This window comes from Mobula hypostoma, chromosome 1 (genome assembly GCF_963921235.1).
Source record: "Mobula hypostoma chromosome 1, sMobHyp1.1, whole genome shotgun sequence".
NCBI lineage: Eukaryota > Metazoa > Chordata > Chondrichthyes > Myliobatiformes > Myliobatidae > Mobula > Mobula hypostoma.
Window position 1 is genome coordinate 80,136,001 of NC_086097.1, and position 13,686 is coordinate 80,149,686.

The following is a 13,686-nucleotide window of genomic DNA, read 5'->3' on the forward strand; positions in this document are numbered from 1 at the left end:
GTCTTGCATACTACGGAGGCTAGTACCCATGATGGAGCTCACTAATTTTACAACTCTCTGCAGCTTACTATAATCCTGTGCAGTAGCATCTCCCCCCACCCCACCCCCACCAGACAGTAATGCCGCCAGTCAGAATGCCCTCCATGGTACATCCATAGCTTTTGAGTTTTTCAGGTGACAAACCAAATCTCCTCAAACTCCCAATGAAATGTAGCCACTGTCTTGCCTTCTTTAGAGCTGCATCAATATGTTGGAACTAGGTTAGATCGTCAGAGATACTGACACCCAGGAACTTGAAATTGCTCCCTCTTTCCACTTCCGATCCCGTATCTTACCCTTTCTGAAGTCCGCAATCAGCTCTTTGGTCTTACTGGCAATAAATGCAAGGTTGATATTACGACACCACTCAATTATCTAGTATATCTCACTCCTGCACGCCCTCTCGTCACCATCCAAGATTCTCGACAACAATGGTTGTATCATCAGCAAATTTACAGATGGAATTTGAGCTATGCCTAGCTACACTGTCATGGGTACAGAGAGAGTAAAGCAGTGGATTATACACACATCCCTGAGGTGCACCAGTGTTGATTGTCAGCAAGGTGGATGTTATTACTAATCCACACAGATTCTGGTCTTCCAGTTGTAGAGGGAGGTACCGAGGCTGAGGTTCTGTAGCTTTTCAATCAGGACAGTAGAAATAATGGTGTTAAACACTGAGCTATAGTCAATGAACAGCATCCTGACATAGGCATTTGTATTGTCTAGGTGATCCAAGGACACATCAAGAGCCATTGAGATCATGTCTACTACAGACCTATTGTGGCAATAGGCAAATTGCAGTGGGTCCAGGTCCATGCTGAGGCAGGAGTTGATTCTAGCCATGACCAACCTTGTATGGTGATGAAGTGCTTATATAATTATAAATCCATCTAATGTATCATAGATAGTACATCTGATATCCTTTCTCAGCTGTTTATCTGCACAAAACCAAAGAACAAACTAATAGCTCAAATTAAGATCTTTGCAGTAAATAAAAGCCTCCCATGGAAAATATAACAAGTATTTCCAGAGAAATTACAGGTATACAGAAAATTTCAACATTTTCCTGGGTAAATCATTTTTGCTTCAATCATTTTTCTGGTCATATTTGATATACAAAACTGTAGGATTAGTGAAAAAACGAGACAGCATTTTCGACAAAACATTCTTAGAGCAATCTCATTCAATCACATTCAACTTTACAATATTGGTACCCTTTTGCTCATTGCCTATAACAAAATGGTAATTATTGAGCTGATGAAATGAATTTGTTCTTTTCTTCGACTGTATTGGTAAATTACCACATTCTTGTTATGATCTATTGTTTTAGCTTGAATCTAATCAGGTAAAAACGTAACAATATCATATTGCAAAAGCTTGATGAGACCTTAAGATTGAAAAACATGTGTTCATCGCTAGACTATATATTAAAAGTCACTATTTTCAAATGTAATACATTATTACAACATAGGCCTATTCGCTGCAACATGTTGTACTTCAATTCAGTGCAAATAGTAGAGTCTATCACATAGTATCCAACAAAATACAGTGAGAGTCAGAATATAGAGCAAAAGAAAGCAGAATTAAAACCTGCATCAAGCAATCAGCAAACTGTCTTTAATAGAGTAATTGCTAGGCTGGGGTGCCATTAGGAAAATAATTTTATTCTTTTACATTTTAGGATGTTTGTGTTTGGGTTTGAGTATTTGATCCTCCACAATATTCCACGTGGGAATTTGTTTGATTCCTGTCTATTACAATGCATAAAAGGACTGAGCTCTTGGTGATGTATTGATGGATTTCCAAGGACTTTTATCCGGAACTAAGTAATTTGTTTTTACCTGTGATACTCATGAGTTAACATTTCTCACTTTGGAAACACGACAAGTAATGCACTACTATTCGAACATTATCCTAATGTCCTTGATTGTCATCTCCTACGGCTCTGCTGTTGTATTTCATAATTTCATGGCAAGTGCAAATATTGCACAGTTAAAAAGATTATTCAGAATGTCAAAAATCCATAGCAAATAGTCCTCTACTGCAAAACACAGCAGCAATACTTAAATTAAATAATAATTCTCATCCAGGAATAAACATAATAACATTAACATTTTCAATGTCACTTACTATAAATAAAAATAGAAAATAGTTTAATTACTAAAAGTTTATAGTCATGGCATAAAATTTGCTCCAACGTCAAAATGTCTTCAAAAGATCCTTCGGAAATTCAAACAGCTATCCATAAAAATAAAAGATTAGCTTTATTTGTCACATGTACATCACAGCATACAGTGAAATGCATTGTTTTGCATCAATGACTAATAGTCCAAGAATCGTGCTGGAGGCAGCCACGCTGCCGGTGCCAAAATAGTATGCCAATAACTGACTAACCCTAACCATACGCCTTTGGAATGTGGGAGGAAACCCGAGCACCTCGAGGAAACCCACACAGTCACAGGGAGACAAACTCCTTATAGACCGTGGTGGGAATTAGACCCTGATTGATGTATGCAGGTGCTGTAAAGCATTGCACTAATCACTATGCTATCATGCCATCCTTAATTGCTTGATGAGCACTTCATTGGTGGTACATTACTAAAGCTTTATTTCACAGGTATAAACAGACCAAAGAAAGACTTATGTTTAGACCTAAATCAGCAAACTTTATTAAAAAATGTTTGCGCATTGTGCACAGAATTTTTATTGCCTGATTTGGTGCAAAAACTTAAAAATACCAAATAAAAAAGTTACCACAAAAGAAAAACTGATCTTCTGCAGAAGGCTAGGTAGAAACTAGACTGAGTTGGTCATGGAAGTATTTGCTTATATAAAGTGTTAATCTGGGCAAATCCAACTGTTGTCCTGTAAGGACTGAGAACCAGTCACTAATCAACTAGTGGCTGCTATGTTAGGCACTTGGGTCAATAGACCTGCTGGTTTGCTAGGGTTAGCAATAGCTTTGCTAATATGTTCTATCACAAAAGCAAGAATTTCTGCCATTATTTCCAAGTATCCAGTTTAAAGACAGTAGTTGTGAACTGGCCTACAACCACACCCAGAAAGCAGTCTTTTTTTCATCAGAGATCAGTTGATGTAGAGGCTCATCCCAAATGGTGTGTACCGACACATCTACAAACTGTATAACCCGAATAACAGCAAACGTCTCCTTTTCAGGTGCCTTAAGGAACAAAGAAATATGCTAATCCTGGCAAATTTACCTTTCCTTAATCTACTTTTTCCATCAGCAGGTCACTTCTGTCCAATGTTAGGACATACAATCTACAATTCTTTGTCTTCAGTTTAAACAACACATAAGCAACAATGGACACAGGATATGAAGGTGATCAGAGTGAAGAATATTGGAACTGACATCAGTATAGTTTAAGCAGTGCCAAAGGCATTGCAGCCTTGATCCCTTGCATTATATACGGTACACTCTGGAGTTTTAACTCGAAGTTTACAACTTGGATCTCTTAACAACTTATTTTGGAATGAAACGACACAATAATTTCACTAGATACTGAACTTGAAAGAAAATTAATATGCTAAAAAGTATTACAACATGTAGATGCAATCCAAAGTGACAAACTAGCTTTTAATCAGATAAAGCACTGGCTAGTTTCTCAAACAGTACCTGAAAGTCATCAAACATCTATTTTTTTGCCACTAATGTATGGATTTTAAACCATCTTTAGTCAATTAACTGCCTTTTGATTTCTTTTTAAAAGAAATCCTGATACACCAAATCAGAATCACAAAAACTGTATATAAAAGCATTCGATGCAAAAATAGGAAAAATCCCATCAAGGAAATACAGTCTTTCATCAATCAAAGTGCCACGAGAGGAGTGATTTGTTTTGATCATATATTTGCAGCATTGGCATTAATCTGGCATGAAACTATGTGACCTTAACCAAACAAGCAGCACAACTGCTAATATATATGAACCAGTAACGTCATTTGTCAGAGGAATTCCATTTAATGAAAACTTGTACATAAGACAGGATTGAAGAAAACAATAACACATTTTCAGATAAATATGGCCTGCTGTAATCCCTTGATGAAGAGCCAGATTGCTAAACTGATAAATGATTCAGATTAAGGAAAGAAGGAAAAATGTGTTGAAATCCAAGATTCAGTTCACCCAACTGATCTCCTGATATAAAGAGGATTACTTAGATTTTGTTTTTACAAATGATGATTTATTTTGATGCACTGATGTAAGATCTTACTGACCAATCAGTTATTCTTGGATTATAGGTGCATTGGTGACAACACTGAATATAGGAAAGACTATGAGACAAAAATTCTCATTGGTAGTACTAAAGATCTGGACTCCAGAACAAACTGTGCCTCTAGTCAATCTGTTCCAGTACTTACAATATTGGCATCTATCTAACAATGTGGAAATTTGTCAATGTATGTTCGCAAAAAAAAGAAAAGTCCCATCAAATTAACTACTGCTCAATTAATTGATATTCAACCATTGCAATATGATGGAAGATTTCATCAATAGTGCTATCAGTGCCAATAATTCACTAGAACTTACTCATTGATAACCAGCTTGGATTTTGCCTTGACAATTGATCTAAAATCATATTGCATGTTTGATCCCAATATGGATCAAAGAACTGACTTCCAGCAGTAAAGCACATAATCATCTTCGGATAAGTTAGCATTTGTTCAAATGTAGCATTAAGAAGTCCTGGTAAAACAATGTCAAGGGGAATCAAGAGGGAAACACTCCAGAAGTCAGAATCGTATGTTATAAATGGTGGATATTAATCATCCTAGCACCAACCGTCATTGCACAAGATCCTCAAAGTAGTGTTCTAAGTCCACCCAACTTCAAATGCTGCATTAAAGACCGTTCTTCCATCAAAAGATCAGAAGTGAGGAAGTTCACTGCAGAATGCACAAAATTCAGCTGCATGGCTGATAAGAGATACAGTAACTAAAGTACCAACTCCTGTTGACATTCAAGGCATTACCACTGCTAACACTTACTATCAAGATCCTTGGGATCACCACTAAACAAAAACTCAATTGCAGCAGCCACATATATACTATGGTCACAAGGGCAAGCCGAAGGCTGGGTATCCTGCTGAGAGTGACTCATTTCTCAATGCCTCAAAGCCTTTCCACAATCAACAAGCATGTCATATTCACCACATGCTTGGATGACTATAATTGCAATAACACGCATGAAGCCCAGATGTAACCAGGTCAAAGCAATTCATCTGACCGGTACCTCAGTCATCACATGAAATATTTATTTTCTCACTACCAGCACATGACTGCAGTACATAACTACAAAATATGCAGCATTACTTAACTAACTTATTTTGACAGCATCTCCCAAACACACAGATTCGAGCCCATTTGAGCACATAGTCTGCACTGATACTCCAAAACAATACTGTTGACATCAAAGGGAGATATTGCCTGTTCTCTCCTGTTCTCATATGAATAAAAGAGACATTTTGACATTTTCCAAAAAGAAGAAACCTCTCATTCTCTGGATCCAATTGTACCTGTATGATTAGCTGGTTGTTAACCTTTCAGAGCTTTTGAAACTTGGTTGCAATCAAACTGGCAATACTTTTCCCACCTTTTTTGGTTGTAAAGAACATTGGGTGTTCAGAGGTCATCAAATCTACTATATAAAAACAAGATTTGTTTTACTTCAGTGGAAGAATTGTACTTATCTAAACTATCCTAAAAGAGAAAGTGTGAAATGTATGCAGATGAGCGTGAAGTTTCTGCATGACTTTCACTCTCACAGTAGAATCAGAGGAACTCCACTAAAGATTGTGGAATATTAAAAGTCTAGTGTGTTACAGCCACAACCACATTCAAATGGAAGCACACATGATCTTTAACACTGGTTCAAGCATTCAGTAGCTTCAAGCAGCCCAGCTCATAAAGCTACAAGCATTCAACAATTTTCTTTACATTGTGTCCAGAATATTAGCCATGAACATTGATAATCTGTTATTGTAGTAAATAGAACTGAAGCATGAACCAAGGCTACTGCACTCCTGCAGCAATTACTTTAAATTAAGTTTCAATTAACGTAAACTCAATTATAGCAAAGCAATAAATACTTGAGTGGCTGAAATGGCTGCCTGTCAAAGGTCTTATGTACCAAGATCAAATCAAAGCTGTCAACTGAAAACAATTAAAAGGCAAGATCAAGAATATTATATCAATGAGCCAGAGATTGACTCACTTTCTGGAAAGAGGATCTGAAATTTTCTGGCTTTTGGAAACATACATATACACACACACACACACACACACACACACACACACACACACACAGTCTCTCTCTCTCTCCCCCCCCCCCCCCCCCAATTTAACATTAGGAAGAATGTGTTAGTGCATCCATAACATTAAATTACAAATCGGAAACAGCAAATGATTATCAGAGAACACCTCATCAATGCTTGATCTCACTATGCACTAAGCCTATTTGCTGACAACCCCACTCCTCTGTGCTGTTGTAATATTGCTGTCAATCATTTACAAATGATTACATTTCTTAATTTTATTGAGTCATTGAGACCTTAGAATCAGCCTAGAAGATAATATATTTGAATTGATCATAGCCGTGGCATAAACACTTGATTTCAAATTCTGTCATCTTTAGCACATTTTTTATTTGACTCCACCCAAACAATGTGGCTATGAATTTTGAGATTGTGCAGAAACTGCTAATTTAGTTTTGTTTATGTGCATTTGTGCACATGGCTTAACAGAAGAATTTCCATTGCATTCTATCAACTATTTCTCCAAAAGGAACTCCAATCAAGATAGTGTGGCACTGAATGAATGCTTATGACGACACCAAACTGAATGGAAAAGCATACTGTGCAGAGGAAGTGGCAAGTCTGCAGAGAGAATATAGAATATGGAGAACAATGTTGTTAAATACAAGATCATCCACTATGGAAGGAAAAATAACAGATCAAATTACTATTTACAGACATCCCACCTCTCCCGGAAGTTCCGGGAGTCTCCCGCATATGAATAGTGGCTCCCTGATGCCCGCAAATTATATACAATATCACGGAAATCAATTTTTTGAGAGTGAGCGAGCAAAAGCAAGAGAGTGAGAGAACGCGCGAGAGAGAAAGCAAGCGAGAACGCGCGAGAAAGCAAGAACGCGCAAGAAAGCAAGAACGCGCGAGAGCGCACGCCATGGCAGAGTGTTCCAAAAAAAAAATAAAACCTACGTCACCCCAGACTACACTAAAGTGTACCCCTGCTTAATAGGGGTCAAAAATAATGACAGTGTTGCTCGCTGCACTGTTCGCAACAGTGACTTTTCTATTGCCCATGGTGGGTTAAGACTGTAAAAGACATGTTGAAGTGAGTTTAACAGGTGTCATTCATCTATCAGCATAGCTAACGTTATTTAAACTAGCTGGCTGGCTGCTAAGGAGCTACTCTATTGCAGAAGTCCCACCTCTCCCGGCAGTCTCCTGCAAATTGATGGTGCTACCTCCCTGAAATCAGTTTTTGCAGGGTGGGATATCTGTATTTAAATGCACCATGCTGTTGTACAGAGAGACTTAGGTGTGCTTGTTATGAATTGCCAAAGGTTGGTTTGCCAATTTAAGAAGGCAAATGGAATTGTTGGCCTTCATTGCTAGAGGGTTTGAATTTAAGAGCACAGAGGTTATGCTGCAACTGTGCAGGGTACTGGTGAAGTCACACCTGCAGTTTTGGTCTCACTTAAGAGGGTGCAGAGGAGGTTCTCCAAGTTGATTTGTAGATGGGGGGGAACAGGGAGTTAGTCTATGAGAAGAGACTAAGTCACCTGGGGTGATATTCACTGGAATTCATATAAAATTATGAAAGGGATAGAGGCAGAAGCATTGTAAGTGAGACCACAACTAGAGGATACAGCTTCAATATCTCGGGGAGCAGATTTAGACGGAGGTGAGGAGAAGTTACTTTTCTCAAAGAATAGTGAATCTGTGAAATTCTCTGCCAGGGAAGCAGTGGAGGCTAACTCACTAAATATATTTAAAACACAGTTAGATAGATTCTCGCACAGTATGGGAATTACAGGTTGTGGGGAAGCAGCAAGATAGGTGGAGCTAAATCTATGGCCTATCGGCCATGAATTTATTGAATGGCAGGGTGGGTATGACAGGTCAGATGTTCTCCTCCCTCTCATATTTCCTTATGTATGTCTATGCTGCATTTTTGGATTATGCAAGACATTTCAAATCATTTCAATGAGTGGGCCTGAAGTCTAACACAGGATTGAGCTCCCAAACTATTGGAATCATAAATTCAATTGGTTCAGATCAGAATGCTGACTCTATACAACAACTTGATCCCTATTCAACATTGTACAAATGCTTAAGCAGCTTGATTGGGGAGACTTGGACTGTTTTCCTTGAAGGAAAGAAGGCTGAGAAATTGAACAGAATTGTATAAAAGTCAGCAAGGATCAAAACAAGTTCAATAAAATATTCCCAGTAACAGAAAGACAGAAAATGAATGGATACAAATTTAATGTGACTGAATAAAAAACCAGAGATGACAACTGGGACACAATGGGCCAAATGACCTCCTAACTTCAGGAATAACCTTCAGACTTTGTTACAGGATTATATTAACTCCTTTTATCATAAAGGGACATTTAAAAAATATTGATGTAAAGATTGTCTTGTAGCCTCCTTTCCTGTTTTTATTTGCTACAGATTGTTTTGCCATGTCTTGATAATAAACATATTTGCACTCATGAATAATTGACTTCCATAACTAAATATTTTATAATGAAGGTGCTTCCAGGAATATAATACTACATTTTACTATCTGTGCTGCTTAACAGTAATAAGTACACAACATTGCAATCCAAATACCTTTACAGATTTATCAAGTGTGGAACATATACTCATAGTTTAACCATTGGTTATTTTTGTAACTGGATTACAACTACTATTAGTCCCATAACTCATGACACACATTTTAAGTACTTTATAAATTCTCAGTACTGATGTTGCAGAGTAATCCAAGTAAACCTGAAAGAAAACAAGGACATGTACAATATAAGAGAGATAATTGGACACTGAATAAATCTGGCCATAGGCCAACATTGTATGTGTAATGCTAGGTCCAAATTAAAGCCATAAGAAATAAAGTGAAGCAAGTGATCTCTGGAGTAAAAAGCAAGAGTGACTTATCTATACATGATGCATTAGTCATTATGCGATTATTGATCAGTAGAGAATAACAAATAAGAAAAGGGAGAATGAGTTAAATGATACAACAAAAAAAGTTAACTGATACTCAAACCAAACAGACCTAATTCTCAGTATAGTTTTTGTTCCATTAAACAGGGTGCAGCAGCACAAAGCCTACAAGTAACCTCACACAGCAAAATATGATAAAATAACACAGCTGTAAATAACTTTGCAAGACACCAACTTGTTTGTGTGCAGTTCTGTGCCCAACCCCACTAATGGGAAGCATCGACTGTAAATGGAGCAAATCTTTAGGTATAATCACACCAAGATCAAATTGAAAGAAAAATAAGTTTTTGTAGTAGATTCCTGCTCACTCCTCCCAGCTACCCAACCAAAAATACTCAAAAATACTCATGGGCAAAATAATTAAGAACAATTGACCAAAGTGAAATACGTAATGCCATGCTCAAAGCTGAACTCCATTACTTCTACTGTCTGCAAATGTATGAATTTTCCAGGAGTCCTTTCTTTTTTGGGGGATGATATGAATACTTCCCAAATCTACAGAATTGTTTAATTTTAACCATACCCATTTGTTTTTGTATCACATATTATTTGTGAAGAAAGCCCAGACTCAGTCCAGCCTGCTATTCCTATGCTAGTTTTTATTATTCACAGAATAAATGGAAATTTTGGAACACCTTTGTGTAATTTAGTAGCTATTCACTTCACATATTGAATAATAAATAGCTGTTTAGTCTTGAAGTGAAAAGGATCATATGATCAGAGCTTATCTCATGCACAAAACCAGATGCCAAGCAGTTCCAGTAAATTGAGTTATGTAAACAAGATTGTGATTATTTTGTGGTTTACACTGAGCATACAGAGGACCAAAGCCTTATTGAACAGTGTGACTTTGTATAGACCAGTTCACTTAGCAAGATGTCCCCAGGCTCTATAGAGGGCACTACCAGACTTAAAAACACAACCTGATATTAGGTTAGTTAGTCAAAAGTTTAATTAAAAAGCACTGTCTGTAAGCAGTACTTGAAAGGATGAGTGAAGCTGACAGATTGAGGAGTAATAATGTTCCTTTCTCTGAAAAAATCTACCCTGAGCAAGGTCTCAGGTGAAGTTGCGAAATTAACTTTCATGGACAGATAACCACTTCTGGTTTACTGATAGTAATCTAACAGATCCTCATACAATACCAAAAAGTAATCTTGGTTAACATTTTTCATAAACTCCACGGTAAGTTTCAATATTAAGGAAGCCACTAAAATGCTGACACTCGAACTGTCTAAACTCATCTTTTCAAAATCACTTGTAATAAAATGAAAATAATTAACTTCACATTCATCTGCTCATCAATAACAGGACTATGAAACTACATAAAACTCATGACAAGCCAATTGGCGATGGAAACGTGTTTCCAGATTGAAACAAGCTGTTCTCTGCTTAAAATGTGTGGGATTTATTCTGATTATAGCACTTTATATAGCACGGATACAAAGCTCTGTATAGTTGACATTGTTCACGAAAATAAATACTCAGAATAAAACTCACTTCTGTATTTAGTGCAGGATGGGGGCATTTTAAAAGATGATAAAACGGGAACTAGATGAAGTGTCGATTATTTTTAGGAATTGAAAACTACTTCCGTATACTACCACGAACCAAAACAAATCGTTCCTATTTATAACTACTAGTTTATGCCTATTACGTGAAATGATATTTAGTAAATCGAATTGTACTGACGGCTTAGATTTATGTTTTGAGAAAGCAGCATGGTATAAATTTTCAGTGCACAAATGATGAACCTTCACACTGCAATTCTGTATAATATTACTATCTGTGCTCCCGATATTTCAGGGAAATTAACTCGATGCATCGACACCAAGAATTGATTTGGCTTCTTTCAAAGATTAATCTAAATATAAAAACGCTGGACTTTTTTTTTTGACTCGTTGATACAGACGACTTTCCAGAATATTTCCTTTTAAATCTGCTGCGGAAACTTTCAATAAAGAACTTTTTAAATATCATTTTCATTGAGCCTTGGGCAATAACAAACATGTTAATGTCTTTCCCGGGTATCTATTGTAATGGGTATTTGATTACGAAAACACCTCTTTAAATCCGTGGCCATTTCAACATATTATTCCATAATCTAGTTTGTCAAGGTGCTATAATATCTGAGTCACATCTTGGCGAGCTTCTGTCGTCATTTATGACATCCACCTGTACAGAAAGCCTAAGATCTCGTATGCATAATATTAAAACAAAACTAACACTTATTTTAACACAAGAAATTCTGCAGATGCTGGAAATCCAGACTAACACGCGCAAAATTCTGGAGGAACTCAGGTCAACACAGCTACCTGACCTGCTGAGGTCCTCCAGCATTTTGTGTTCATTTTAACACACCAGTACTTTTCCAACAAGATCAAACCAAACGACTGTACGCAACGAAAGGCATTTTTTTAAAAAAATACATTTCGATTCCATCCATCAGAAACTGCTAACATAGCTCCGAGTCTGAATACAAATCTCGCCCAATACATTCTAGTTCAGCACCAAGAACAGCAGGCCATCCACTGGGCGCCTACTACGTACATCGTTAAAACTACATCGTTGAAACTGGAACGCAGAGTATTTATACAATGCCAAAAGCAAGGTTACTCATGCTATACATTACAATCATTATATTTCCCCTCCTCCCTTAAGTAAACGTTGAAAATTGATAGGTTGCATCTTAAAATCCAAATCCACATCGGATTATTTAAAAATTCATGCCCGGGAATCCACCAATTCACATGCGCTTCGCACAAGAAAGTGACAATAAAAAACAAACTGCATATGAAAGCGACACACGGGAACACAATCTCTCTGCCTTAAAACGCTCCGCCTTGTGATAAATATCTCCAGCTTGGCAGAACCAAGGGGTGCACGAAAGGGTCGTGGGATTCCTACAATCACCGAACACTGCTTCACCTTCCTTCTCGCTGGGTTCACCTTTCCCACTGGTATTAGCGTCCAAACTCCAGGCCTGAGTGTATCAGCACACACCTTGGCAACAACCCAAAATAATAACTAATAACTCACGGCACAAACAATTTTCCCCTGTGCAATGTTCACGGTAACCTGGCAGGAATTTCTGCAGCCCTTATCCTTCACCCTCGGTGCGTGTGCATTGCAGCTGCAAACCTGTCGTGTGTGTATGTGTGTGGAGGGGGTGTCCATTCTCCCTCCTCCGCTTCCAAACACTAGCCCCCAAACTACAGCACTACTGACCCGGGCTTGCCCTTACGACAGCAGCCCCAATTTCCTGTCGAATGTCACCCCCGTTGCTCCGGGTCACTGAGGACTTGAGTGGGCCCGAAATGCTTAGGCGAGACCCCGGTCGCCGGTATACACCAGTAATATGCCGGCTACAACCTCGGGCTCACCCCCGAATCAGCGCCAAGGCCATCGCCCGGCTGTGTGTGTGGATTGAGGTGCTGGGGGGAAGAGGAAACGAGTGCGGGGCTGAGCTGCTCCCGCCGCCGCCGCTACGGTGCTGGGTGAGGGATTGGCGGCCTCCGGCCTGGTCCCGGAGCAGCGGTCAGCCGGCCAGATCCCCAGTCGGTGCGTGTGGAGAGACGGGAGAGGCCCCACCGGTCCCAGGCTCCGGCTGCCCCGGGCCCCAGTCAGACAGGCAAAGCACAGTCTCCCGGCGCCAGCCGCAGCGGAGCAGGGCGGCATGGCGGGCGGACGGGGGTAGTGGAGAAGAGGGAAGAGAGCAGCTCTGTTACCTGTCAGCACTCCGACCCGGATCTGGTGGTCGTGGTTGGTTAGAAGTAGCCCCTCCGTCGCCATGTTCGCGAGCGCTGGGTCCGCGGGAATGCGGCGACGAGCAACGGCCGCGCACGCGAGCCAGGCAGCAGCAAACGAGCGCCGAGTACATCGAGCCGCGCCGCTTCAGCCAGGCAGAGCACGGAGTCACTGCGCACTGGCGCTTCAATCACCCACGCTCAGCGGGGACCCGGCACCGACCTACTGGGGGCAGGCATGTAGTCATTACTCAGTGAGAGTTGGTACGCACACGTAGTGCTGGCACCCCCACCCACTCACTAGGAGCTGGCACCAATTCACTAGCAGTTGGCAGCATGTGGTACCCTTTCACTGGGAACTGGCACCTACTCTCTAGAGCTGGTATCTAGTCACTCAGTGTTGATGCACAGTCATCGTCCCACTGGGTGCTGACACCCACAGTCACCCATTCACTGGGAGTTGGCAGTAAGTCACACTGAACTGGGTCCAGACATTCTTCAGCCCTCCACTTAAAAACTTCACCTACTCACTGGTAGCTGTTGCCAATCACTCTCTTACTATACCTGGCACCCGGGTACTCTCTTACTGAGAGCTTTCACCCCCAAGCACCCCTCAACAGGAG

The 13,686-nt window shown here is 39.6% G+C and overlaps 1 protein-coding gene across 8 annotated transcripts in view; it reads right to left on the reverse strand.

The window, feature by feature from the left end:
* Positions 1-13,319, reverse strand: part of LOC134348279 (gephyrin) — a 684,809-nt gene extending 671,490 nt beyond the window's left edge. For 2 of the 8 annotated variants that reach the window (XM_063051427.1, XM_063051436.1), the window contains exon 1: positions 13,046-13,305. In XM_063051427.1, the coding sequence (XP_062907497.1) occupies positions 13,046-13,109 (64 nt within the window). In that variant the 5' untranslated portion in view covers positions 13,110-13,305. Of the gene's footprint in view, positions 1-13,045 lie in introns of all 8 variants that reach the window. The other 6 variants (XM_063051477.1, XM_063051459.1, XM_063051467.1 and 3 more) reach the window with 5 other exon arrangements.
* Between the last annotated feature and the right edge of the window lie 367 nt (positions 13,320-13,686).